This window comes from Corvus moneduloides, chromosome 6, assembly GCF_009650955.1.
Source record: "Corvus moneduloides isolate bCorMon1 chromosome 6, bCorMon1.pri, whole genome shotgun sequence".
NCBI classification, from domain to species: Eukaryota; Metazoa; Chordata; class Aves; order Passeriformes; family Corvidae; genus Corvus; species Corvus moneduloides.
In genome coordinates this window covers 54,713,659-54,740,149 of record NC_045481.1, presented here as the reverse complement: position 1 = coordinate 54,740,149, position 26,491 = coordinate 54,713,659, and the positions used below count along the sequence as shown (strand labels likewise).

The following is a 26,491-nucleotide window of genomic DNA, read 5'->3' as shown; positions in this document are numbered from 1 at the left end:
GGAGGAGACCACAGGCACAAGCCATTTCTGAACACTGATTACATGGGTAAATTGTTTGTTCCAGTGCATCACAAAGAGAAGGAGCATTATTTTTCATGCCACAGCTGTTTTGAATAAGAATAGGAATAAACTTAACTATCCTCCTCATGTTACTTACCACTAATTATGGCATATATTTACATCTATAAAACAGTGAAATTTTGGGAGACATAATTTAATGCCCCTTTATTGTGTAGATTCCTTTATTTCCATCCCACATTTGAATTTCAAAAATGTTTAGGACTTCAAAGCATCTTTAAAAGCTTGCCCTAATTATAATATGCATTACTTTCTAAAACTCCTAGTTTGCATTGCAGATTCCTGCAAATAGAGGCATTCATTTTAAACATCAATTAATATCATCCACGCATCTTCAGATGAGTTTGGGTCTTTGTTTCAGAGTTGCAGTGAGCTCTGACTAAGCTTTTCTCAGTTAGAAGAATCATTCAAGCTACTGCAAACATTTAAAATTAAGCCAGTGGATCAGATCCATAGAAAGCCCGACAGGCCAACACTAATTTGTATCAGTTGGTTTTTTCCTATGTCACCAATGAGAAAACATCCCTCTTCCTTTCAGAAATATTTTCTTCCCAAATGTGTCCCTGTAGCTGCAGAAACCAGTTCAGGTTGGCACAGAGCATTTGGCAGTGTGAGAGACACAAAATCCCGGCATGTTATTATTGCAAGGTGGGCTTACACCAGCATTAAGGATCCCAATGGAGGCAGGACCCACTGCACAGTGCTGTAGGTTCCATGGAAAAGTCATGAAAAATTTGCCTCAAAATTTACAGTTGGGGGTTGAAGCATAACCTGAGAGAGAAATAACAAACCTACAGCAGCAGAATTTAGTCTAGGAGGCCTAAGTGCATGGTTTAGAATTACAGTATTTAAGAATAGTAGTGGGCAGTCAATCAGTGGGAGAAGCATTAGATATGAACACGAGTAGAACTTCAATCAATAAAAGAAACCAGTACAGGCACCCTGGGTTGACTTAGCTTTTGGATAGGCTAACTGGAACTTCAAAGAGCAGAAAACTTTGGGGCTATTCCCAAGTCACAAAACCAGTTTAAATACAAACTAACCACCAGGAGCATTGATCCTACTCAGATTAAGGTTAGATGGCATGAATCATACCTGGTTGTTTTACAGAGATTGGGTTTAGCACCATAAGGTGAGAGAAGCAGGATTGTGCACTCAACTTGCAGCCAGGGAAAGGTTCCCTCTGCAGATATTCTCCAGCCTTCCCTGAACTCTGCATCAGTGTTCTAGGACAGCTTTTATACTTGTTTGGAGCATTGATTTCTGTTTTAATTCTATAGCCCTGTAATCTCCAGTCTCATATCCCTGTCACACAAACTTCCTGTGCCACATCATTAGGACGTTGTTCCTTATTTACAACATACCAAGTAAAACTCCCTCAATTATTGTAAAAGTCTGGCTTCTGTGGCAATTTCCCTGAACTCTGTGGTTCCCAGTGACTGCCTGGGATAAAGGAGAGGAACAGAGTCATTGCATTCCTGGTGCAAGACCAGGACCAGGGAATTGCATTGCAGGGCTGTAAGGTTGGTTGTTTGAGGTGGTGTAGGAAGAGGAGTCTCTTCCTTTTGTACCTCCTGCACTGTGAGGTAGGAAGAGGCCCAAAAGTGTGACATCCAGATGTTTCACCAGGAGTGGGGCCAGAAGCTCATCCATTCCCAGCATCAGGTTGTGTTTCCCATGAGATACAATCTGCACGAACCAAAAAAGCTCTGCAAAGCAAAGCAAACTTTGCTTTGTACTCCATCCCGGTGCTGCCTTGCTAAGTCAACTCCACAACTGCCAAATGTCTTCCTGCAAGATCTCAGACCTTTCCCTCCCACTTTTTTTGTAATCAGACCTTATTACCGAAACCAGGACAACAGGGAAAACTGTGCTGCTGAGCAGCCTGAAGCAGAACCAAATGGGAAAGAGCCAGAGGAGTATTCTTTCCAGCTACCAGAGCTCAGCTGCTTTCTGGCTTAGTCATCCTCAGTACAAGTACTCATCTGTGGTCTTCCTGTTTCCCATATATCCGTTCCACAGCGGATTGAACGTCTGAACAAAATACCCTCTGTGCTGCCTCCAGTGACATGCTGACTTCCCTTAAATCCATTTGCAGGGTCACCATCCCTTCCGGCATCAAATCCTCACCTTCACTTTCAAGCTTCTCACGTCATGACACTCTCCTGCTTCCTTTCTCTGGCTTGCCTTGACTTCTTTCACTCAGACCCTGCTTTTCTTTCACTGATTCTCCTCAGAGTGCTTTCACACCTGTACTTACTTGCCCAACCAAAATTCACTTTCCTCTTTTACCCACCAAAACAAGGACTGCCACAGTCACCTAGGATGAAGCAGCTTACAGTGCTGAGCAGATGATCGATGGCTGCATGATAATAAAGGAGGAAGGCAACAGAAAGGCTGGGAAGGGGGAAATGGTAAAATAAATGGTGAGACAATATTAGGACTAAGCAATAACCACACATCATGAACAGAACCTGGAAGGAGGGGAACTTACAGAGTAGGAGGAGGTAGCAGATGATGAGAGAGTAAATACTTATTCAGAACTGGATATTTAATTCAACCAAAATTAATCTATTCTCATATGACTAAACTTCAGGTTACTTATAGGGTCAAAAACGTTGCCAGCAACCTGTGCCAGCTTTACCCTGGTGACTGTTTGAAGCAGTTTGTTAACACTCCCCATAAAAATGGGAACAGCATCCTTTTTTTCTGAAGAAACACCCTATTGGGGTGAAAGAAATAAAAGACAGTGAGCTGACAGTTTAGGATCTAATTCTCATGACTAGTCAGACAGCTATCTTCTGGTTTTCCTATACATATTCCTACATATGTTTAGGGCTGGGGGCCACAAGTGTGAAGTTTATTCCTAGAAGAGTATTCATCGTGACTCTTGCAACACTCAAACACTACCTCAGGCACCCTCTCTCTGCCTCACTCACTTGATGACAGAGAAAAATCCACTGGTCTATTTTAAGACCATGGCTCAGGAAAGTGTTCTCACCACATTTTTAATGTATAACTCAGAAGGATGTTAGCACTGTATGTTTTTTAATCTCTAAGCTAATACAGCACAAAATTGCATTAAAAGGCCATTATGTTGGAAGGCACGGTGAGGTTAGGAAATGTTGGATTGAAGTTGCCTGCACATCCTGACTGCTGAACTGTATCATGTCACAGGCTTCAGCTACACAACTGCACACTCACCCTCTGAGCAGCTACAGAACATTTCTTTGTCTTTGCTGTTCATTGTGGCCCATTCCCTGCTTCCTGAACACTGCTCAGAACCTGTGCTGAACACAGAATTATACATTTTATAGAGCCTTTTTTCATGGCATCACTTTGAGACCCTATAAACAGCCATGAGTCTGATTTGTCAGTGACCACCTGGTGTGAAGGGCTGGTATCACCCCCACATTACAGATGTGGGACGGAGACAGGAGTGTTAAACGTGTGCACTTCTTGGAGGAGACAAAGCAGAGAAGGCTGGCACTCGAGTTTTCAAATTCAGGAGTATAACACAGACCTCAGTGATTCAAAGAAGGTCTCTACTGGCTTTAGGTATACCTTTGAGCATTCAGCATGCCTGAAAATCAATTTCCACATGGAGAAAAAGCAGAACATACAATACATCAATTACCATATCACAAATCTCTGCTGCGTCCACGTCTAGTATAAAGTCTGAGGCTTATCATTCTCTGTGGGAAATGAGAACAGGCATGTGAGGTGACATTCATTTTTGCCAGTGGGTTTTGCAAGTATTTATTATGGGGAGTGGATTGGAGAGATGACGGTCCTCAGCTGAAGCCAAATTTCACAAGGAAATGTATTTAGTGGTCACAGACCCTTAACTCTGAGCTCTGCTCCTCTGCAGCCAGATTTCTCCTACTGTTACATTTGTCCTGTTCCCACCTCTCAGAAACCTTTTTTGCTGTACTTCATCCCTGTGTTTCCCTGCAGGCTCCTTATCCCAAATGCTCCTTCTTCCCCACTGCCTCCCTCTTTTTGACTCCACATTCTCACCTGCCTGTTCCAGGTCACTCTCTCAGCTCCCACTCCTATGCTGTCTCCTCTATCTGGCCCCTTTGCTGAGCCAGCCCTCAAATACTTGGTCTACAGCTCCCAGACCCAGTTTTAAGCCCCGTGAATTTCTCAATGGGTTTCTTTTGCAGTCCAGCACAGCTCCTGCTCAGTGGCTTAGTCCTTCTACATCCAGATTTGAGAAAAAAAGTTTCCCTTATTCCATTTTCCACTATTAAATCTGGTGGCACAGAAACTCTTTGAAAGATATGAAGCCTGGGGGATTTACAAGGTGCAGGGTATCTCAAATCCCATAGATAAACGCCAGGAAATCTGATCATAAGCAGTGGTTCCAGATCAACCTTTTCTGGCTTCAGCCTCAATCTGTCCACCCTGTAATTAAACCCTGAATATGCCCCTTTTACTGAGATTTTAAAAGAAAAATTTAAAATCCTTAGATGATAACTACTGCTATGAAAAGGAGTATACCACAAAAAAAAGTACTCTAACAAATTAGTGAGTATAAAAAGCTTTAGTATAAGCATGAGGTTTGGCCTGCAGATTTGCTGATCCTTTTGGGTGAACCTTTTAGCAGTTTAGGGGGGACTTGGATAATGGTTGGACTCAATGATCCTAGAGGCCTTTTCCAACCTAAATGATTTTATTATTTTATTATTATATTGCTAACAGGAGATTTTGTAAATACAGTAAGAAAAAAACTGACATATCAGTGAAATTTATCATGACTAGATCAATACACAGCATCCCAGCTCTCCATTCTAATTATTTTTTTCACCCTTGCTCTGATATGGTAAGTTTTGGAGCAGAGTGCTGTGGCTGACTAACAAAAAGGCAAGTAGAAATGTGCTTCAAGAAAAGCCCAGCACCCTCCCAGGCTCACAGTTGTCTCAGTTCCCATCCTGCTTGGTCCTCTCTTCACAAGCATGGGCTGATGGCAGGACTGATCCTTGCACCACTTGCACTTGGCAGAAGCTGCACCTCGGAAACACCCAAAAGCAGGCTCCACTGCCGTGCCTTCCCTGCTTTTCCTTGGACCACTAGATGGCAGTTCCCCATCTCCAAAAGGGGGCTGCCGGTACCTGTTGGCTCCTGCCCAGCAGCTGCATAGTCCGGCAGAGCTGAGGCACATCTGCCTCTGCTGCTCTGACTTCTGGGGAGCTGTCAGCAGGAGTGGCCCCGGGCCAGCGTCCCACCTGAAGGGAGAACAGCTTTGCACTCGTGCATGACAACAGAGGGAATTTCCACAGGCACCCCAAGGGTGCTGAACACCACACACAGCCCTCGTCGACAGGAGGGGTCCTCCACGTCTTACTCACCCAGAATTTTACGAGGAAGAAAGCGTTTTGAGGCCCCTTCCCAAAGAGTTCCTTCAGACCGCCCTTCTTTTCAGGAAATTTGTCATAAATCTGACGAATGTCCACCGACTCAAGCAGTGGGTCACTGTAAGAATGGTTGGCGTGTCCAATGTGCACGAAGAGGTGTTTATTGTACTGCAAGGAAGAAACAGGAAAATCAGTGCTGTAGGAGAAGAATAGAGGGTTGTTACGGCAGGGGGCTGCGCTTTGATGGATTAAATGACTCGCACATCGCTCCTGGCACTGGGATTTTCTGCAATATGGTTTCCATGAACAACTTCACTGATTGTGTCACAGACCCTTGTGAACAAGGGTCAACATCAAAAAAACCTGTGTCCCCACTGCAAACCCCAAAGCATGGGCCTCTGCAAGGGGGTTATTTACATTGCAAGACCCAGTGGCAGCACGGTGATAAAGAGCCCTTCACTGAGCATAAAAAGATGAACGTGCTCAGGAGGAAAGCCTATTTCTGCTCCTTTAGACAGTGCCTTTTAATGGCCAGCGTCCTCAGAGCCTGAATTTCTGCTCGTGCCACAGAACCCACTCATGCACACCGCCTGTTTGTCTATCAAAAAGCCCCAAACCTCTATCTGTAGCACATCTCAACAAAAAGAGATGGAAGGGATTTCCTTCTAACTGCAGGATGACAGTAGCAAGAAGGCCAGTTACTCGGTGTTGCTGTTCCTGTAAACATTGCCCTCACTGCATGTCCTCCTGTATTTTGACCCATGTAATATCAAAGAGCCCAACTTTTCCCCCTTGCCTTGGGAGCCAGCTCTGTAGATGACCATCCCTGCCAAAACACATTCAGCTTCAATTTCCTATTTCTTAACTGCATCCCATCACACCTCACTATAATCAAAGGAATCACCTCGGCTTTCCTGCCTGGGTGAAATCCTTGGCCTGGTGAAGTCCACTCCAAAGGAGTCCAATGTGATCTTTTAGGGGCTGCCATTCCTCCAAGAGAACCTTTCAGCACCCGAAATGAAAGTGGAAGGATGAACACCAAAGACCCTCCACCAGTCAATCAGCACCTCCTGGGGTCATGAGAGCAGAGTGAAGGAGCTCCAGAGTGTCAGGATTAGACACTGGGGGTTTTCACCATGCAGATCACAAAACATTTCCCTAAATCAGTTAAGGGAAAGCTGATATGCAGTCAATGAACACTAGAAAACCCTGTCACATTGAACAGATGCTGTATATAAGGGGCAATTCCCAAAAGCTAGGCACAAATAAAATATTTAAAACCCCGAAGCAAACCTCATTTAAGCTATTTTGTTTACAATGTACCTGCTGAATGAACAAATTGAAGTGACAAATCTAAATGAATTGGGCAAGCACTCAGAGCCTTCCTTCGGTGTGAGCAGAGTCTTCCCTAGCAGATGTCCAAAACTCTGGGGAAAAGGAAATGGACTGCTAGATTTCTCCACTTAGTAAATGAAATTGAAATCTATTAAAAAATCATCTAGCACAGTGAAATCCAAATTTAGAACCAGAGAACACGCATCTGGGTATGAGGCCAAAAATGTGATACAGCCTGTGTTTCTTTGCAGGGTTGTATTTCTTTCTAAATTTTCTGGAAGCAGAAAGGAAAGCATAACATCTTAGCATTTGCCCAAGCAAAAGAAATGTGGGGATTGTTTCCTCTCAGTCTTGTCTGCTGGAGTTGTTCCAGGTTGTACAAGTAACCACGTTTTTATGGAAACAGAACTGAGGGCTCAGATTCTCCTGTAAATTCTCCTTCTCCCCAAAAGGGTGTCTCTCTCCCAGCCCAAAGATGGCTGTGGAGGGAAGGGGGAAGGGAGAGCTGTATTTTACAGTTTGGCCACTGCAAACTCCCAAGACAATTCACACACTGTACCTTATTCTGCAAGCCAGGCAAATACACAAATTGCTCAGTATCCAAACTTCAGTAACAGCAAACACATTTATAGGGACATGGAGCGTGAAGTCTTACTACTCTTTAAATACAAAAGCAAAGTTGGAGGCAGCTGCAAAGCTGCCACAGTTGTCTGCAGAGCTCGCCAAAGCACCAGATGCTGCTGCAGCAAAATTTCTGAGCGGGTACAGTAGGACAGATGGTATGACATCACCTGACAACATTCTTAGGACAGAAATGTTTATTTTGATATTGCAATGTGTGATTATTTTCTCCTTATGTTGCTGCAATTCCTATGCTAAGTACAATCATTACTAAGCTAATTAGACATGGCATATTTCTGCAAACTAACAAATGATAATGCAATATTGGAGCAGGGTAAATGGATACTGAAATGATCCCTATCGTTTTTAGACAAACACGCTCCACGACAGCTACTGATGCATAGATAAAGGCAAAGGAGAAAAGTTTTATGCCTATATTTTTGAGCCCATTAGTGTCTGAAAAGCTTAAAAACATCCTCATTATATTGAGAATTCACTGTTGATTTAGACTGAGTATTCCAGAGTCATTGAAGTACATTAGTTGCTGAGGAATTTACTCACACTACAGCATTTAAAGGATTTACATCTGGCATCAGGGCAATAATGTGCTTTAGATGCCATAAACCAGCACAAGTCAAATCCTGTATGTTTTAAGTACACAAGTACACAAAAACAGGAGGAACATTTTCAGCTCTGTCTTCTGTGTCTGCATTACACGACATGCCCTGGAGATGGCTGCCTCTTAAAGCTGAGCTCCTTCCCTTAAAAAAATTCTAACTATCCAAAGAATGCAGTAAAGCCATGAAATATGACTGTTGTCAAATAATACCACGAGAAAAATTATAATCCACTTAGGAATCTAAAAGAACCAAGACAAATTGCCAATGGCAGGGCATGCAAGCTGGTGCAGAACAAAGACAAACCACCTACATCTGCTTTATCAGCCAGCACATATATTTGTAGCAGCTCCTCACCAATTTTGCACTTATATTCTGACACAACCATACAGACCAGCACGTGGGGGGGGTGAATGGCTCCCCATGCACAGGGTGACGTAGATGCCGAGCAAGGTGGAAGGCAGGTGGCCTGAGAGGGAGCAGCTGTTTCTGTGGGAATGATCTTGCTCACGGGCACAGCACCCTGAGTGCAAGAGTGCTGCACCCTCCTGCTGCACCCAGCCGTGATTTAACCTGCCCAAATCCCACTGACACAGCTGGGAGTCACCTGCCTGACCAGTGATTGTGGTTCTGGGGGGAGCAGGAGCCAGGTAGGATGGGCTGGCTGACTGGGACCCAGGCACTGGTGTATCAGCAGTCTGTGTGCAGCTCTAACTGCACCCTGCCCAGCCTCAGCCCTGCTGCCTCGCTGTATCTCGTAAATCTGAAACTCTTTAATTTCCTGCTGATGTAAGAAAATCACTTGGTCTGCCAACAAGTTTTCTTATTTCTACCAAAACACTAGTAACTGAATATTTAATTCCTGCTGCTGTTGTCCTCCACTGAAGCAGATTGGGAGTTATAAACATGACATTTTAGTGCTATAACTGGAGTCTGTACCAACTCCTGTTGTTAAGGTTTTTAACACTTTCCTGTGAAATGTTAATTGAACTTTCTGTGCTGCATGCTATGATACAGCTGCATGGGCAACCTGGTCTTTCATGGACCTCCACACGTTCAGACTCTTGCCTGGATCTGAGCAGGGATTGAATCAGAAATGCAAAGTAAAAGGGGATTTTGGGCAACTTTATGGTTGCAGAAATGTAGAGGTAGGTGATGAGGGAGGGCAGTTCCCTGACCTCTTAATGTTGACCAGCACCTCCCAGCTAGCGCCACAGCAGTCCCAGCATGAAACTGGGACTTGCTGGCTGGGCAAGGTGCTTACACAATATTTCCACCATCTTTTCTGCACAGTGAAGACGCATCCTTCAGTTCTGGCCTGTCTGATTTAAGACCCTTCAGTCCCAGTTCCACAAGTGCTGAGTGTTCAGATGGGAAAATTATGCCTGACTGTAGGAAGCTGTCAATAACATTAAGTATTCTGCAAAATCAGGCTCATGCCAAATCAAAGGGGACCCTCAAAATCAGTGGCCCATTCATTCTTTTGCACCTGAACTTCTTGGTTTGTCAATTGTGAGTAATAATGCTCCTTCATCTAAAGCGACTGCACTAGTACATCTGTGAGATGCAAATGGAGGGAATTATTAATTCCATTTGGAAGGGAGGTTAGACAGTGCACAGTGAGCAGGGCACGGGGCCACGCATTTCAACAGCAGAAGAAAACAAACTACTGAATAGTTGCTTATCAAAGAAGGGCCATCTACATCTCCACTGAATGCGGCAGAGGAACAAATAAACACGTGAGCATGTCATTATCTGCTCTCTGCACAGCAGACGCAGGGCGGTATTTCCCAACTTCTGAGAGCCTGGCTCCGTAGCCAGGCCAAGCAGTTTTGGGGTGGGTGTAGGGGTAGGGGAAGCTGTTGGACGAGTTGGGGAGATGTGGGGCAGAGGCACAGGCAGGTGCAAAGCCCTTGGGGTGAGCCAGGATGGGTGCTTGGGGCAGGCAGAGTGGGGAATTCACAGCCGCAGCCCACCACAACCACAGCCGACCCCACGTGTCCCTGCACTTTCCATTTTGCTGGGAAATCTCCCCAGCAGCAGTGGGATTTGAGAAAAGGAAGAGAGCTGCATGAAGGCAGCAGTGAGAGCACAGCCAGGCCCCAGCAGCTTTCCACCTGTGGGCTGACTTTGGGGGGGATAAATGGTGCTGGTCTCCCAACACACCTAACCACGTTCTGGCCACAGGACCCTCCCTGGGAAGTCCATGTCCTGGCACAGCCGGGCTGGGGAAGCTAGCCTGGGGTTTCCATCATGTCTCCATGGGGTCCCCCAGGAATCCTGCTGGATGAGAAGTCTGCTGCCATGCCACAGTTTCCTGACTGGAGCCTGTGCCAATCCTGGACCTCTTTAAAGTGCTTTCTTGGCACTTCTAACGATGGACACTCGAAAATGAACATTTCACAGCATATGACATTTGCACCCCAGGGCCAACATACAGCTCTCCAGCACAGCAAAATAAATGAGCCTTGTGTTTAGCAAAACTTTTTCTGATTCCAGATTAAAAAGACCTCAAATCCTGAGTCTGTGGCTCCGAGACATTCATCCTAATGTGAGTTTGCTTTCTTGTCCTTTCACATCACAAAGACTCTAAACCAAGACTTCCTTGTGAGAGAAATGCTGAACTGCTTTTTATACTGTTTACAGGGAGTACAGAAAGGATAAACAATCCTTGCAACAATGGATATTGTTCAAGGATGGAGGGCTTCTTTTGAAAAGATCTCATTTATTTTTCATCACTTAGGTGGTTTGATTAACTTTGGTGAATTTTACTGCATTTGGCTAATGATGGCAGGCTGTTTTTATGGCCCTTGAGCAATTGCTTTCCCTTTCTGGTTCTCAGGCACAATTCTCCCCGGGCTCACAAAGTCCTTTTACAACAACGATAAAACCTGAATTAAAACATAAAGAATGTTTTATTTCTTCGCCACTTTTTAAAATACATTTTGAAATTTGGACCTAACACAATCTGACAGTTTGGATGGGTGGACTTATACTGAAAATGTCCATCACCCATATTCTTTATAGCCCTATATAGATATTTTAAATGTAAAGCTGTCTGAAGTGCTCACAACTTAAATAAATGTGACAGCAAGAACAAGAAACCTCAAAAAGGAAGAGAAGAAAGGGCTTTTTTTGTTGGGTGGTGACAGGGTTTTTTTCTCTGATTGAAAATCAATCTTGAAAAAAAAATATGAATTTGAATTATTCTCATTCAGTTATAGTCTTTGAATTTTATATCTACTTGTGTAGTAGTCAACTGCTTAGATCCTTTGTAATCAGCTTGCATGCTCAGTTTATATTTGTTAGGGAACATGGGATTACTTGGTTTAAGCATTTGTCGTGAACTTCCACAGAACCACTACAATAAAAATAGAAAGCCCCCATTAAGGAAAACCTGTCTTGGAAGCAACAGATGGGCACATGAACTGCTTCATCTGCTGAGAATAAAGTTGTACAGGGCAGGCAATAATCAAAGGTAACTGAAATGCTGCTGCTTGGACCTGCAAGGGAAACTTCCATGAACCACTTAGGAATTGTACTTAAGCACAAAATGCCACAAAAGGAAAATGCAGCTTGACATTTGTAAACTGAATTGATTTTCATGTAAAAGGAGGAGCAATTTTGCCCATCCTCAGCTGCAGAGTCAGTACTCCAATGTTCTGCAACTGTGCCATCTTGCTTTCCCCAGACTATCTTCTGCCATGCAGATTTACAGTGAGGGGTGCATATTGTTTCCTTTCTATATTTTTCTCTTTTGTAAATGGAACAATTTTGTGTCTAGATGAGGAAAAAGATCAACAGCCACCCACAAATGAGAGGACTCTAAGGAGCAGATTTCCAACTCTCCAGAATGGCCACTCTAAACTGAAAAAACCTGCCTGGCATTGAGCAGCTTTGGTACTTTTAAACACCAATGGCCATTGGAAGAGCCACAGAAATGCTGAAGGCCCCAGTTCTACAAGGAATTCCCTGTGGGTGGACCTTTGTGCCCCTGCACAGCCCCACTGCAGGTGCTGGGAGTCACTGAGGCTGACAAACCTCAATTTCTAATTTCTGTACAGGAATATGGACTGCAAGGGGCCTGGATTCTGCCAGGATCAAGTCCTGTCCCCAGATGCCATGCCAAATACACCTTTTCCACTCAACTTCCAGGTTACATTTTAAGGTGGAATTGATCTATTTGCCCCCACTACCATGAGGCTTTCTGGCCTGATTTTGTGTTGGGGGAGAGACAGAGGAAGGGTCACGTTTTTTTAATAAAATGTTGGAAGGACATTTGATCAAGATAATATTTTATGTCATTTTCTGTGAAAAGAAAGCAATGTAATGAATATAGAACTGTCCCTTTTCAGAAGATACATGAGAACTCCTACACATCTCTCCTGTAGCAGCACATAAATACATTCATTTCCGAGGTCAGCAAAGGCACAAAGGAGATGCTGCAATCACAGCACGTGCCCACAGGACTTCATGTGCACATTGTGCAAACACACACATCACCTGCCTTGATGATTTTATTTGAAAAGTAATCAAACCCCATCCTTTCTGTGCTGTGCAAACCTTGCCTGCAATAAAACATCTCACCCACACAAAGAAAGGTGTGCAAAACTGCAGACAGAATTCACATTGTCTGCAATGGCACTGCGTGAGGCTGGGGTTCGCTCTCACCTCCAAGGAGAACTCTCAGTGCTTGTTGGAGAGGTCCGTGCATTGGAGACAGGGAGGGCTGGCAGGAGACACAGAGCTGTCCCTGCACACCAGTGCCTCTCCAGCACACATCCTTCTCCCCTTGCCTAGGGAGCTGGTCACACTGCCTTGGGGCTTTTTTCCAATGCCCTTGTGTAAGATCCAAATAATCAAATTTACTTAACTGGATCTAAGCAACACTTCCCCTTCTCCTGACTCCCCTTTTCCAGGCAGTGATGCCGACACACTGCCATGGGGGCTCATCTTTTGGCTCCCCATGGCACCTGCCTGGATGGTGCAGGCTGTCCCCACGCAGAGCACTGCCCCACTGCATTTGCAGTGTGGATGCAAGAATGAACTAAATTGGCAATTGACTTTTCCTAGAGTCTCAGTTTTGCAATGTTACAGCACACAGGTAACTGCTTTTTTAAAAACAAGTCTGGGTAGTTTGATGCTCTTGCTTGTCCTGTAAACCTCCTGCACAAATGTGTTTAAAAGGTGGGTGGGTTTCTCAGCAGTCTTCTTGCAAGCTGGGACAAGATCCAGTGGGCCTCTGCACCCTCAGGAATTCCAAATAATATTAGTTTACTCCAAAGAAGGCTTTGCAGTACTTGTGGGGCCATCCTGGGTAACCACGCTTCTGTTCAGACCTCCACTCTCCCCCTGCAATGCCAAAGCTACTCAGTTGCTCAGCCCCTGTTTGCTCCCTTTTACATAAAACCCCACAGATACAGAGGCACTACACCGTATTAGCCCATGGGTTTTGCATACAGATTTATGTCATAAAAACCTATGGAAAAGGGATCATTATGTGGCACAGTGGCAAACCATCCAATCAGACTGCACTGAGATGCAATTTCATTCACACACAGACAGCAAGGCTGAGCATCACGTGGCCACATCCTGTTTTCCCAGTAACCTGGAGGAACACACACACATCCTGGCCTGGAGCAGGCTGGAGGTGGCAGAGCCCATAAATCAGCAGGACACCTTACACGGAGTCAGCAAGCTGAGGGCTGGGAAATCTGCGCATGGATAAGGGTGACTGATGGGAAAACCTGGATGCTGTGCTTTGGCAGCAGAAATACAAACTGCTGCCTGGATGAACTCGGGGCTTGGGGTGGAGGAGGTGTTCCAGAGTGGTCTGGAGGACACTAAGGTGAAGCCCACCAGAGCCAGGATTGCCATGAGATCATGGGAAGGCAAAGGGATTCCAGGGAAACCATGAATGCCCAACAGTCAGGTAAGTGCTGAGAGAACCATACCTGCTGCCAAACATTTCCTGCACCTCAAAGCTAATTCAACCTGGCAAAGTGTGACATTTAGCAAACCAACACACCTCCATGTGGTTGGTGTATGAATAGGTGAGATACGGTGTATTTTCCCAGGGATGTTTCTCTGCCAGGAGCATTCCTCTGTTGTAAGGTTTCTGGGCTATGTCTCCAATCCCCACTGTGCAGGGTAAACACTCCTTGGATAACACCCCTGGCCAGAGCCCATAAATGCTATGGTTTCCAGTTCTGGATTATAAAAAGAAAATGATAGCTTCTCTCTTCTCCAGGCTACTGTATTTTACCAGGAATCTGAACAAGAATGGCCTGTCCATACCACCCATTCAGGACAGTATTTGCTTTTCAGAAATTTTCTCAGAACAAATTCTCAGGTTGGAGCTGAAAGAAGTTCTTTCAATTTATTTGTGATGCAGTAGAATCAGTGCTAGGCTACTGACAAATGTTCTTGGTAAATATATGGTGATTAATGTCAAGGTTCAAGGCTTACTGGAGTAAATGAAACATTACAGCCAGCTTCAGAAATTATCCTTGCAGGTATAGTATGCAGACTAAAAATCAAAAGAAAATTAAAAATTTCATTAAAAAAAAAAAAATCCAATATGCAATATGCACACTTTCTGTGCAAGTCCTTAATTTTGTTCTGGTTAGGAAATAGATTAGGCTTTAACTTAGAGTTCAAGCACTGAATTCTTGCCAAGAACACAATGCAATTTGGTACACCTGCTAAACTAGGTCAGCAGTGAGACAGGCACCAGAACAAACCCTGCCTGCTTTCACAGAGGCCTCTTGCTGCTGCAAATGGGGGAGAAGAGGGCAAGAAAGGAAAATACAGTCCTAGGGTGAAAGGAATATTGCACAGAGCAGCAGCGAACACAGAGACACCGGGTGTATTCCATCAGACTCAACCCCGGAAGGCATGCCCAGAGGGTGGGGAGCAAAGGTGCAAAGCTGAAGATCAGCAGTAAAGGTGCGAAGCCGAGGATCAGTGGACACAAGGGCAATAAATACTTACTGATTCAGGATCCCTCTGCTGCTCAAGGAAAGCTGAAAACTCCACCAGCCTGAGCTTGGTCGTACCAATAGATCGGCCCTGCCATGCAGGGACTGAGGGAGCCGGGGCTGATGTGGGCTCAAAGCCTGAAATAAAGGAAACGGTTTCATGAAGAAGCGGACACTTCCTCGGTTTATATTTCCTCAATTAAATATAATTGGGAATTATGCATGTAGCCCTTGGATATTTATATTAATTTTAGCAACTAATTAATTCAGGATGAGTTAAAATTGGAAAAGCTCAGACTAATACGTAGAAAAAGAGGTCCCAACCCAGCAATCTAATAATGGTGGAAAGAAAAGATCTACTATTTTGTTTCCTTGGGGCTGTAACTCACTGTAGAATTTTTGTTTAAATTATATACTAGATTATAGAGATTTATAGAGACTTCACCTAGACCTACAGCTGACCCTTCCTTGGAAACTGGCATCAAGATTCACAGGAGACATTACTGCCTTGGGAGTCAGGAGAACTGGCCTCCATTTCTGGCTCCTAATGTGCCACATGTTACAAGTAAATCACCCCTCTTTTTGCCTATTTCTTCTGCCACTCTCAATTCCCCTCTCCTATTTAGAGTACAAGGTTTCCAAGGCAGGGACTGTCTCTTACTACGTATTTGCACATTGGGTCTTGACTACTTTTGGAGCTTTTAGGCATCATTATGCTACAGCTAATATTAAATAATTACTGTAGAGAGCTGAATCATTCCCTACAAAGAAAAAAAAAGGTTTTAAATTGATAATAAAGAGAGAATGACATGATCTAGATAGAGAAGGGATGTTAACCACCCTCTCTAATTCACCTCAAGAGAAGGAATAAATGTTATCTCCTGGTTCTTATTGTAGAAAATTAGATGAGAAGGAAAGAAAACTGTAAAGGAAGAGGAAAAGGCAGCAGCTCAAAGGCAAAACTCATCTTGGGAGAGACACAGGCACAAGGAAGGCAGGGGAGAGGCACCAAAGGTGAGAGAACAAAGATTATCCTGAACTAGGCTGAGAAGCAGGGAGAGGTCACAGGTAGTGTGTGTCCATATCCCATATAGTGAATGTGGTACCTGACCCCAAACCCTCAAATTTAGGCAAGGAAGGTGTGAGGCTTGTACAAAACAGGGAATTACAAATGTCACTGGCTACACGTGAACAGGAATTCTAATGAAGCAAAAACTCATGCATGAGTTTTAACCAATTTAGAAATACTAAAATTCCTGTTCTGAGAGAAAATGTGGAAGAATAAAAGGAGACAATAGAAAATACCTGTCCTAGAAAATAATGGTATAAATTAGCAATGTCAAGAAAAAGGCATTCTCATGAGTGCAGAAGAATAGCTTTAGTTTGAAGCATTAAATAGCAGCAAGTTAGAAAATCATAAAGAACTGGGTAAGAGTCAAAAACTTGCAGCACAAACAGAGTCATAAGCACTGGGGTCATTTGGCAAGGGAGACGTAACATGAGAAATCACCTGCAAAGAAATAATTCCTGAAATTATGCATGGAAGGATGCTGGGAAAAGGAGCAGGGAAGTAGCCATGGGAAGGGCTTGATCAATTTGAGCAATGGAATTCAGAATAAACATTAGGTACTTATCAAAGTGGCAGCAGGCAAAGCAGGACCTTCAGGAGGGGATGAGTTATAAACAACCTGATACAGAGAAGTTTTATACTTAAGGCTGAACATATATGATCTTGGAAGGGGTTTTAGGCTCAGTTTAAAATAAATTAAGCTGTATTCTTGTTACATAGCTATTATAAAAGAAACATTCATCCTATTACTCACTTTTTACAGTAATCCCTACATTATGGAATGCTGACTGGAAATCACACATCACAACTCCTTGCATATGTATTAGTGCTTCCTACCTAAAAAAACCCCAAACCCAATGATTTTCCCTAAGATATAATGAGATAATAGGACACTGGGATTGGTGTTTCCTTTGGCTGGAGGGAACATGAGACCTGGAGCTGTGGCTCTGCCCATGTCAGAAGTCAGCACATCACATTCAGTACCAAATTCAAGTCTTTTTAAGGGTGAGGATAAATGAAGAATTACCTGAAATGGGAGCTGTGACTGATGGCTGTATAGGATAGGCCTGCTGAACGAATGGCTTTACGCTGGAATAGAGGTACACAGAAATCATACACCGTGCCATCCACAGGAAATTCCATTAGACTCACACAGTATAGGAAAATAGGTGGCTAATGACCTTTACCCACAAACATATCTCTTCCTTGCAGAGCATATTTGACAGATGGACAGCACAGAGGGAACTGAGGGGATGAGAATCACACCCAGCACCCTGAAGCTGGGATCTCAGCGGCGCTCGGTGACGCAGCAGGAAACCTGACCTGCTGCTAGAGTCACAGCAGCCAGGGATGGGCACTGCTGGGACTCCCAGGAAACCCAGAGGACACTGAACTACAGGGTCACAAAGGAGGGTGTCCATCCAGTATTCAGCCTCAGTTTTGAGGTTTGGGATCCCTTGTAACTTTTGGAATGTGAGTTCACATCACTGCAAAGACTCTTTCTTTCCCTAAAATTATCTTTACCTCCTTTTTTGGAAAATCTGCAAGTTCTTGCTTCCCTCATATCACAGAGTGCACAAGCCACCCTCCCACTGCATATAGAAACATATTTGAGTTTTCAGACTTACTCTTGCGAGGATCCAGGCTGCCCCGTTTGAATCATGCCCGGCCAAAACTGAAAGAGGAAAAACAAACAAACAGGCCCACAGTTGTTCTCTTTGTTGAAAGACTTTGGGTATTTTTAAGCAAGCATGATTCCTTTTGCAAACCCAAGTCAAAGCATTAATCCATTCATTCCGTCTTAGTTTTCTACTGAACATTGTTAGAGAATACAGGGGTTTTTTTGGGACTCAGCTAACGACTTACCCCAGGTGCCCCAGGAAATGTAGGACGGGGAATTCCTGGCAGGCCCAGCTTGTTGTGAATAGCAGTAGCTGAGACTATCTGAGCTGATGACATTGCTGCCATGTGCTGGAGTGCTTTGTCCTTTGCTGTCTGATCCTTTAATATGACAATTACACGGAGTCTTAAAACATTTGGCACAACAAATGATGTTAAATAACTGCAGATACAAGCACATAACTAAAAACTTAAAAAGCCACACAGAAAATGCAAAAATAGCAAACCATGCAGGGAAAAAAAAAAAAATACAGCACGGAGGCTAACACTCTAACTACCACAAGGCAAAACCTCCTCTCAGACCTGTATGGTAGACCTGAATTCTCACAGTCTGCTCTGCCAACACGCAGGAAGCTCTGGGAGAGCAAACTACTGGCCACTTGTTTATCTGGGCAAATTCTGCCGATTTCAAATCAGGCTGGACTAAGCAGGGCATGCTGCTGAGGCTCAGCTCTGCCTGCAGGACAGGGAGCACTGAGATTCAAGCTCTATCATTTCCATCTAAGAGGAGTTTGCCTTTTGTATTGCAGTGTAAAATGAGAACACAGAACTGCGGCTGACTTGCAAACAGGGACAGTTTTCTTCATGCTTACGGGCTTAGAGTAATTTTGGATTCAGCTTTAAGACAAACATTTTGAAAGTTAGGTCACAAACATGGAAATAACATTTTAAATTTTCAATTGTGGCATTTTACTGGTTTACAGTGTTCCCAAAGAAAGCTATCAGCCATAAAATTCCTGCTTTTTTCGAGCACACAGGAACAAGTTTAGGAAAAGGTGGGTTGTTATTGGTTACTTGTATTAGAGCAGCGCTTGGAGTCCCAGCCACTGCCAGTCAGGTATGGTCACAGGACAGAAAGGGACAGCCTCTTAATGCAACAGAGTTAACCAGGGGGATGTCCTAGGTCAGGGAAAATGAGTAAACAACAGGCTGTTACACACCGGTAAAGCAGGGTTCCTCATCCAGAAGTACTGTATTAATAAGTACCAATATTTAGGTATGTCACTTAGAATGAAGGAACACAAGCAGTATTAGGCAAGGATGTTTTGGGGTTTTTTTTTCTGGTTTTATTTTACAAGCATAGTAGCAAGCATGCTGGCAAGAGATGCATGCTCTTATGTATGATATATGACTTTGCACATATATGCTCCCTTTAAAGCTTGTATGTAGTAGTACTATAGGTGAGCAGTTTCTTCCTTTGAATAGCTCCTTTAGAAACAGCACAGGCTGAAAGTACAGGAAAAGCTAGCCAAAAAATTCTGCCAAGCACAGCTAAGGTACATAATACTTGGTTTAGTCAAAATACTTACCATGCTTGTTACCTGGATACAACAACAAACAGTTTATTAAAATGCTTGTGTAGAATAGCAGACTCTTAGCAAAATATAACAAAATAATAAGAGACAAAGGAAGAGCAGTTTGCTCAGCATTAAATATCAGCTTTAAACAAATGCATTATTTTCACCCAGGGACTGATTCATTAAAAGGGGAACAAAAAGGATAAAAAAATACCAACAAAACCCTGGGGAGAAACAACCCCAGCTCCCTGTGCGAATGCTGTGGATACTGAATGAGGGATTGTTGCTGAGTGTGTTTCCCTGATCTGTGCAAGGAGCCCCTGTGGGACACAGCCCAGAGAGCAGCAGGTGGAGGAGGGCAGGAGCAGCTCCAGCATCATTGCCTCTGCTCCCTGCAGGATGTGGGCCCAAAGGACAGCCCTCTGCTCAGCAGCTCTAACACCCTGGGCTCACCTGTGCTGAGGGGGACACATCCATCAGCACGGGGCCAGACTCGGTCCTTTCTCAAAACTTGTAGCTTTCTGATATAACCACAACCAATTCTCTGGTTAAGAGCTGGAGCTCAGCCCTGGCTCTCACCCCTGCCTGCCCCAGGGTGGGAGGGTATGCACAGGAGGTTTGTGCTTTACTGGCTGCTTTTGGACGTCTGAAGACCACCGGGCTAAAAAGATGTTTAGCTGTGTGCTAAGAAGTGGCAGTATCTTGACATTCATGCAGACCTCCAGACCCCTCTACACTCTTGCACAGCAAGAAGGACCCTCCATCATGGAAAGATGAAAGTGAGATGTTCTTAAGCAATATGGAGATCCAGCCCTACCAGATTTCTCTGTTTCACCCTCTTTTTGTAAGTGGAGCTGTGGCTTGGAAATGCCAAACCATGAGTCTCACACATTGCCTGCTGAATCCTAACAAAAACCAACATTCAGGGGATCTGTATCCTGTGTGTAAAATAAATGATTCAAGAGACATGTGCCTCTGGGTCCTAGTAACCTCCGAAACTGTGTGAGTGCTGCTTTTGTGACCACCTTGTTCTTCTCCAGATGTGCTGGGGCTCTGTAGGCTCCTCTCCTCCACTGCCTCCTGCCTGTCACCACATGAAGATGCAGCCAGTGCCTGTGGCCCTTGCCAAGTTCCCAGACTCCTCTGGATCCACTATTAGATGGATTCAAACTAAAGGAGAATTCAAAAGTAAAAGCTTTTTTAGGGCTATTAAAGTCCATTCCTGGGAGTTGTGTGAGCCCGAGGTAGGTTATGTGTCCATGAAATTGCTTATCATGCCTTGCTTTATCCCTCTGAAGTCTCTGCCTAACTCCCTGCTAGTGTTAGTGCAGCTCCAGGAGAAGATGTATTTATTTCTGCCTGATGAGGCACTGAAACAAACTGAAGTGCATTACTTTCTGTAATGTTCTTGCCATCCAAGGACTAGAATAGGAGCCTGGACACCCAACACAGCAACAAATCCCACCCTAACAGATGAACTAGGAAAAATTTTTGAAGATTTACACTTCCTTCAAGATCTTCTGTGGAGCTCTTAGTCACCATTACAGTGAATCTGATGATCCTGAATTTTAAGAACAGTGACAGGGATTTTTGGAGGGAGAAAACATCTTTTCTTTCGTGACATGAAATGGGATGTGCCTTCCTTCTTGCCGGTTGCTGCTTTTCATCCTAGAATGGTCTGTGTTTTGTGGAGCCATTCATCTCATCCTCTTTGACTGATGATGTTTTCAGGAGGATGCAGAGAAAGTAAAAAACCTTTAGAATGACAGCTCAGAAAGGCAATCCTTCAATAGGGCTATTTTTGAGTAGTTTCAACAACCCCCGCAGAGTTTCCTACTGGTGACAAATCTGATCTGGGACATCAACACACTCAGGCCAACACACATCAATGGGAAGTTTCACCTTTTGTAGGCTTAGGAATCCTTGCACAGTGGGAAGATTCAGCTTTTCTCAAAGTAACTTTACATTCAAACATGACAGAAATCAAATTCAAATTCAAATACAGATACTTAGGAGGTCCTGAGTTCCATTGGCAAAAGAGCAACTTCAGCTCCAGGTAGTTTTTGAGAGCTGCAAGGTGGTTGCCTGTGCTTGTATAATCAAGCAGGCTTCATGGTCTTCAAAAACAAATGGGATAACCACATTTTAAAGCTGTTTATTTAGATTGCAATATTGGCTTGTCTGCCACTTAAAAGCAGGTATATATTGGGGTTTTTCAGGCTGTAACAGAGAGCACTCGTAACCAGGAGGGAATGAGTCTCTCTACCTATCACTGCACAACAGCCACTGCTGGGATGGAACTTGGTAACTGATTAATAACACACAATGGTATTACATCACAGTTTAGGCAGCAAGAGAAGTAATATATCCAATTAAAACGGCAGGGGTAATTTAAACAGGCAGATTACAGTAATTACCCAGGTTGGAATATGGCCAGGACAAATGGGTTAACACCCCTACTCTAAAACAGGAACGTTGTGGGATTTTTAATGACTGCAAATAGTTAAGATTTTGATTTCCTATCTTGTCCAAGAGAGAAAGGGTTTGGTTTTGCTCTCACTTGTGCTGCTTTGTAAAGCTGGAACAATTTCTTTCAGGTCAATGTGGTTTACACTGATGTAGTAAAATAAAAGTTTGGCTCAGCGTGCTGCAGTCCCGTGCTGAGGTCCAGCAGAGGCTTGGGGGACAGTATCTCCTACTGAATCATTAAATCCTGCGGGAGCCTAAGGTATTCCTTGGATAGGTCCCATCTGGCCCTGACCTGGTTTGACCCTACTTAGTTCATGAGCTCAGATGGGATTGCTGCTGCCCAGGAATGACACTGTAGTAAGCAACAGGCTGCACTCAGACTCCTGCCTTCCCCTCCACTTATAAAAGTCTTCTGCACTGTGGTACATAATTAGTAATGAATGTTACCAAGGTGGATTTAGAGTACAGTCAGTGGAAAACTGGTCTAGCTCCACTAAATCCCTAAAATATCATCTCTGTAGAGGAGATCAAGATGTGCCTCATGTTTTAGCTGACTGCTGCTGGCTGCAGTTGCACACACTTTGTTTTTGGAAGATATAAGCTCTAAGCATCTTATGCAAGGAGACTACAACTTTTAATGAATCAGGCCCTTGAGGTTTGCTTTTCACAATTAGTTTTGGAATGCAAAATACATAGTTAAATTAGATAATAATAATTCCCCAGTATCATCCAATTATAAATCTTAATATCTATAAAAGCCCCGCATGAAACAAGAGTTCTACATGACAAGCACAAAAGGATTTGTGCCTGACTTTCTTTTAATCCAACATAAACAGAATAATAATTCAATCAATCAGTTCAAACAAGTTCGTAAGCAAAAAATAAAAACTCTCATCCTAGAATGATAAATGGGGCTTTGAATACCATGTTATCTATGACTTTGGGAGAAAAAAAATCTAAGACAGTATGTGGAAAAGTAAGCACAACAGAACAGTATTAATTCAAGAAGCCCTAAAACCTGTACCAGTATTTAAAATGCAAAACTTTTCATGTAAGGAAAAAAAAAAACCACCATAAGAAACAACAATTTGCTCACAAAATGGATGTTACAGTAACACTAGCATAAAATAGCTTCCTAATAAGCAATTTTGCAGATGTTATTTCTGCTCAGATCTCGTATTGATTCAAATAACCTTTACAATAATTAGCTGTAGCTCAAAAAAGATAAACAAATCATGACAATATACAATTGTTCCGGACAAAAGATAGAGAGCACTTCAGTGTTTCTAGCCCTGATCTCCAATTTGCTTATTATTAGAGAAGACAGGAGTAAATACAAAAGCTGGCTATTTCAGCCAGGCAATAGCTAATGCCAAGAAGAGAATGCGCATTCAAAGCTGTCCCAACTTGCTGCCTAATGAGTAGCAATTAATCCATCTTATTGTATTTCAAAATGCTGAAGACTCCATTCACATCAAAGGGAATTTTTCAAGGCTTTTATCATTGTTCATTTAAAAAAGTATAGAGCTATCTTTAGCATTTTATAATTGACAACAATATTTTCTTTTTATCCCTAAATGCGGAATGTAGAATAATGGATTTAAAAACATGTAATACATGTGAACTGTAGGCATTTTAATGTGGGGTTTTTTGTCTCTGTCTAATTAATCTTGCACTATGAAAAAAATCTGATATGAAAGCCTAAGATAGATGTACATCCTGCTGTGAACACCTTTACTCTCTGTTTACGTACAGCTTCCAATCCATCTTTTGTCCTGAATGGATAGAGGTGACTTTGGCTCCCTGTCAGTGCAAAGGTGGAAAATGCTGTGACCTGACACTATGGACTGGTGTATTTGACACAGAAACACAACACTGGGGGGTAAAAATTCTGCTTTGCCTCCTCCAGCTTCTGCGTGAGAGGAAATGCCATGAAGAGGAGCCGCCTTTCAGATCTGTCTCCAAGGACAACTTTGTCTCAGCCTCTCTTCCCGTTTTCATGAGATTAAATTTCTCTAACTTCAGGAAGATTTTAATAACTTCAGTATATTAAGATTAAAATCTCTAAAATAGGAGTATTTTCCTGCTGTAAAGGGGATTAAAATGTACAACATCCCTGGAAGGGCTGAGGGGACGCTCTTTACTGGTGGTCTTGAAAGGCAGCAATAGCATTTATGGGTGACACTTCGCTTTCTTGCAGGCTAAGGATCCATCCATCCATCCATCCACAGTGGCTGCAGGTACTTCTCATTGAAGAAAAGGGACTTTGCTGGACCAAGCAGACTTCATGGCATGCAGGTGAGATTTCAGCCTCTTAGGAAAGCTTCCAGTGCCATGGGTGCAGATAGCTCTGAAATCCTTCCATCCATGTGGATTTTTGCAGAAGATAAACACAACAAGATTTGCCCAAGTTCTCTCCTCTCCATGAGCAGATTTCAGACCAAGGCAGGACAGTAATATCTCTTGGTAAAAAATAAACTCAGCATCTAACTTGGGGAATCAGGGTTATTTGTACCAACACTCTGTCAAGCTAAGAGGCCAGGATCTGGGGCCAACGGGACAGATCAGATCAGACACATCTCAAAAGAAAATTGACACCAGATGCATATGGGATTTTTTTAAAGTGGTAACTGCTTCCATGGGTGCCACCAATCACAGGTTTTGCCAGTGGCAGCTCACTGTTAAAAGGGTGAGTTGGCCTGGGTGGGAAGCATAGAATCATCAGATGGTTTGGGTTGGAAAGGACCTTAAAAATCATCTAGTTCCAACCCCACTACTAAGTGGGACTTTCAAGAAGTGTCACCTCCCACTAGACCACGTTGCTCCGAGCACCATCTAGCCTGGCCTTGAACACTGCCAGGGATGAGGCATCCACAGCTTCTCTGGACAACCTGTGCCAGTGCCTCGCCACCCTCATAGTAATTTTTTTTCCTGTATCTTAATTTAAACCTATTCTCTTTCAGTTTGAAGCCATTCCCCCTTGTCCTGTCACTATGTGCTCATGTAAAAAGTCACTCATGTAAAATACTGTGCATCCTATCTTCTCCTTGGTCACCCCTTCACCAGGGAATGCGGACAGCAAGAGCCCATCATCTTCCTGAGGATATTGATGAGGCAGTTCAGGCTACTGCCAAAACTGGTCCCTGTTGAAACAATGAGCACTCAGAGGTGCTGGAATGTATCCACCTTGTCTTCCTTTTGCACCAGTGATGTCCTACTCAGGCAGCTTTTGAAGTCCTCCGCAAACTGCTTTAGCATGGGGGAGTTGGACTAAAAGATCTCCAGAGGTCCCTTTCAGTCCTAACTAGTCCATGATCCTGGGTGATTCTGTGTGACAGTGGACCATACAGATGGCTCAATACAGGAATAATAAAAAAACAGGCAGAAGCACTAACAAAATGTCTGGAGAAGCAAAGTTCCATCTCAGGTTCAAAACCAGCAGCTTCTACCACTTCCAGGGAGTAATTGCAGCAGGCAAGAGGAACAACAACTCTCTTCTTCATAAGGCAGCTCTCTTATGGCAGCTCCTTACACCAAAGTCTCATCTCTTCCATGTGGGGAGGAAAAGGCCTGTGGGAAGCTGCCCCTTCTCCAGAAGGGACCAGTGCAAGGGGGCAGGTGTCATGCCACGGCTCCTGGTTCCCTGAGACCAACACTGGCAAGGAAAAGAAGAGGGAGGTGGGGAGAGCCTGGCTCCTTCACCCTTTGTGGGCCCTCTTTACGCTGGGGGCTATGTCAGGGCTCCTGAGGGAGCTAATTCCACAGGCAGCCTGGGGACGCAGGAGCAGGGCTAGGACAAGCAGCCTGGGACCCATCAGCCAGCAAGACCCACTGAGGGAGGGCTGAAGTAGCTTTTGTCAGCAAGGCCAGGGGCCAGCAAGCCTCTGTCACCTGTGTGCATTCTGTTCCCACCATGGTGTCTCAGAGAGCTGAAGCAAATACCCCTGCTGAGTGTCAGGGCCTGGAGCTGGGGAATCTTCCTGAAGCCATCAGTTCCTAGCAGTGAAACGGCAGCTGCTCCGCTTTCTACTCAGCACTGGGGGAGCTGCAGCCCATGGACAGGTGGGAAAGGGCAACAAGGTATGAAGCCCTTACAAAATATTTTGTTGTCCAAACAGATCTTCCCTTCTTCAGGCGACTCCTTAGAACGAAAATTCATCCCAGATCTCTATTTACTGCAAATGTCATCTAGACTAGATGAAATATTCTTAGGATTTGGCTACCTCTTTCTTCTTTGGAAAGCTTCAATAAAAATCAGACAGCAGGTGCAGTACTTAAAAATGGTTTTTGCTTTGTAAGTGTCTTCACATTTTAAGGTATTTTGGTCATTCAGAAAGGGAAATATTTTAGAACAGTAAATCCAATAATTGTGTTCAGCTCCTAGGCCTGTATTTGGTACCTATGTGGGCTTCCTGGTTTTTGCAGCCCTCTAAAACTCCAAGAGCTGCTGGTGCTGAGCACCTCTGAAAGTAAGGCCACCTACTTACGTACTTAATTTTAGGCATCAAGGCTTGACAATTTGAGCTTAAAATGCTACATATCTCTGTATTATTGCACCCTCGGTTAAAAAGCAGTACTTTTAAGTTTTCTTAGTCGTTCTTTAAGAACCCCAACTGCTCAGCCAGTGCAGCTAAAAAGCCAGCCACCAACAGCCAGACAAGCTTGCCAGCATGCTGCCCATGAAGAACCCAGTGCTTCTGTCAGGGAGGCCTGTTACAAAGCCAGGCTGTTATTCCTGCGCTGCAGTTCAAGGATGGGGGTAAGC

General features: G+C 43.9%; 1 protein-coding gene across 10 annotated transcripts in view; it reads right to left on the bottom strand.

Annotated features, from left to right (window-relative positions):
* TEAD1 (TEA domain transcription factor 1) overlaps window positions 1-26,491 on the bottom strand; it is a 153,092-nt gene that overhangs the window by 12,855 nt on the left and 113,746 nt on the right. For 6 of the 10 annotated variants that reach the window (XM_032112479.1, XM_032112480.1, XM_032112481.1 and 3 more), the window contains 6 exons: window positions 19,270-19,281; window positions 17,927-18,061; window positions 17,689-17,735; window positions 17,088-17,149; window positions 15,005-15,129; window positions 5,433-5,606 (listed from right to left, as the gene is read on the bottom strand). In XM_032112479.1, the coding sequence (XP_031968370.1) occupies window positions 5,433-5,606; window positions 15,005-15,129; window positions 17,088-17,149; window positions 17,689-17,735; window positions 17,927-18,061; window positions 19,270-19,281 (555 nt within the window). The remainder of the gene's footprint in view (window positions 1-5,432; window positions 5,607-15,004; window positions 15,130-17,087; window positions 17,150-17,688; window positions 17,736-17,926; window positions 18,062-19,269; window positions 19,282-26,491) is intronic. The other 4 variants (XM_032112482.1, XM_032112474.1, XM_032112477.1 and 1 more) reach the window with 1 other exon arrangement.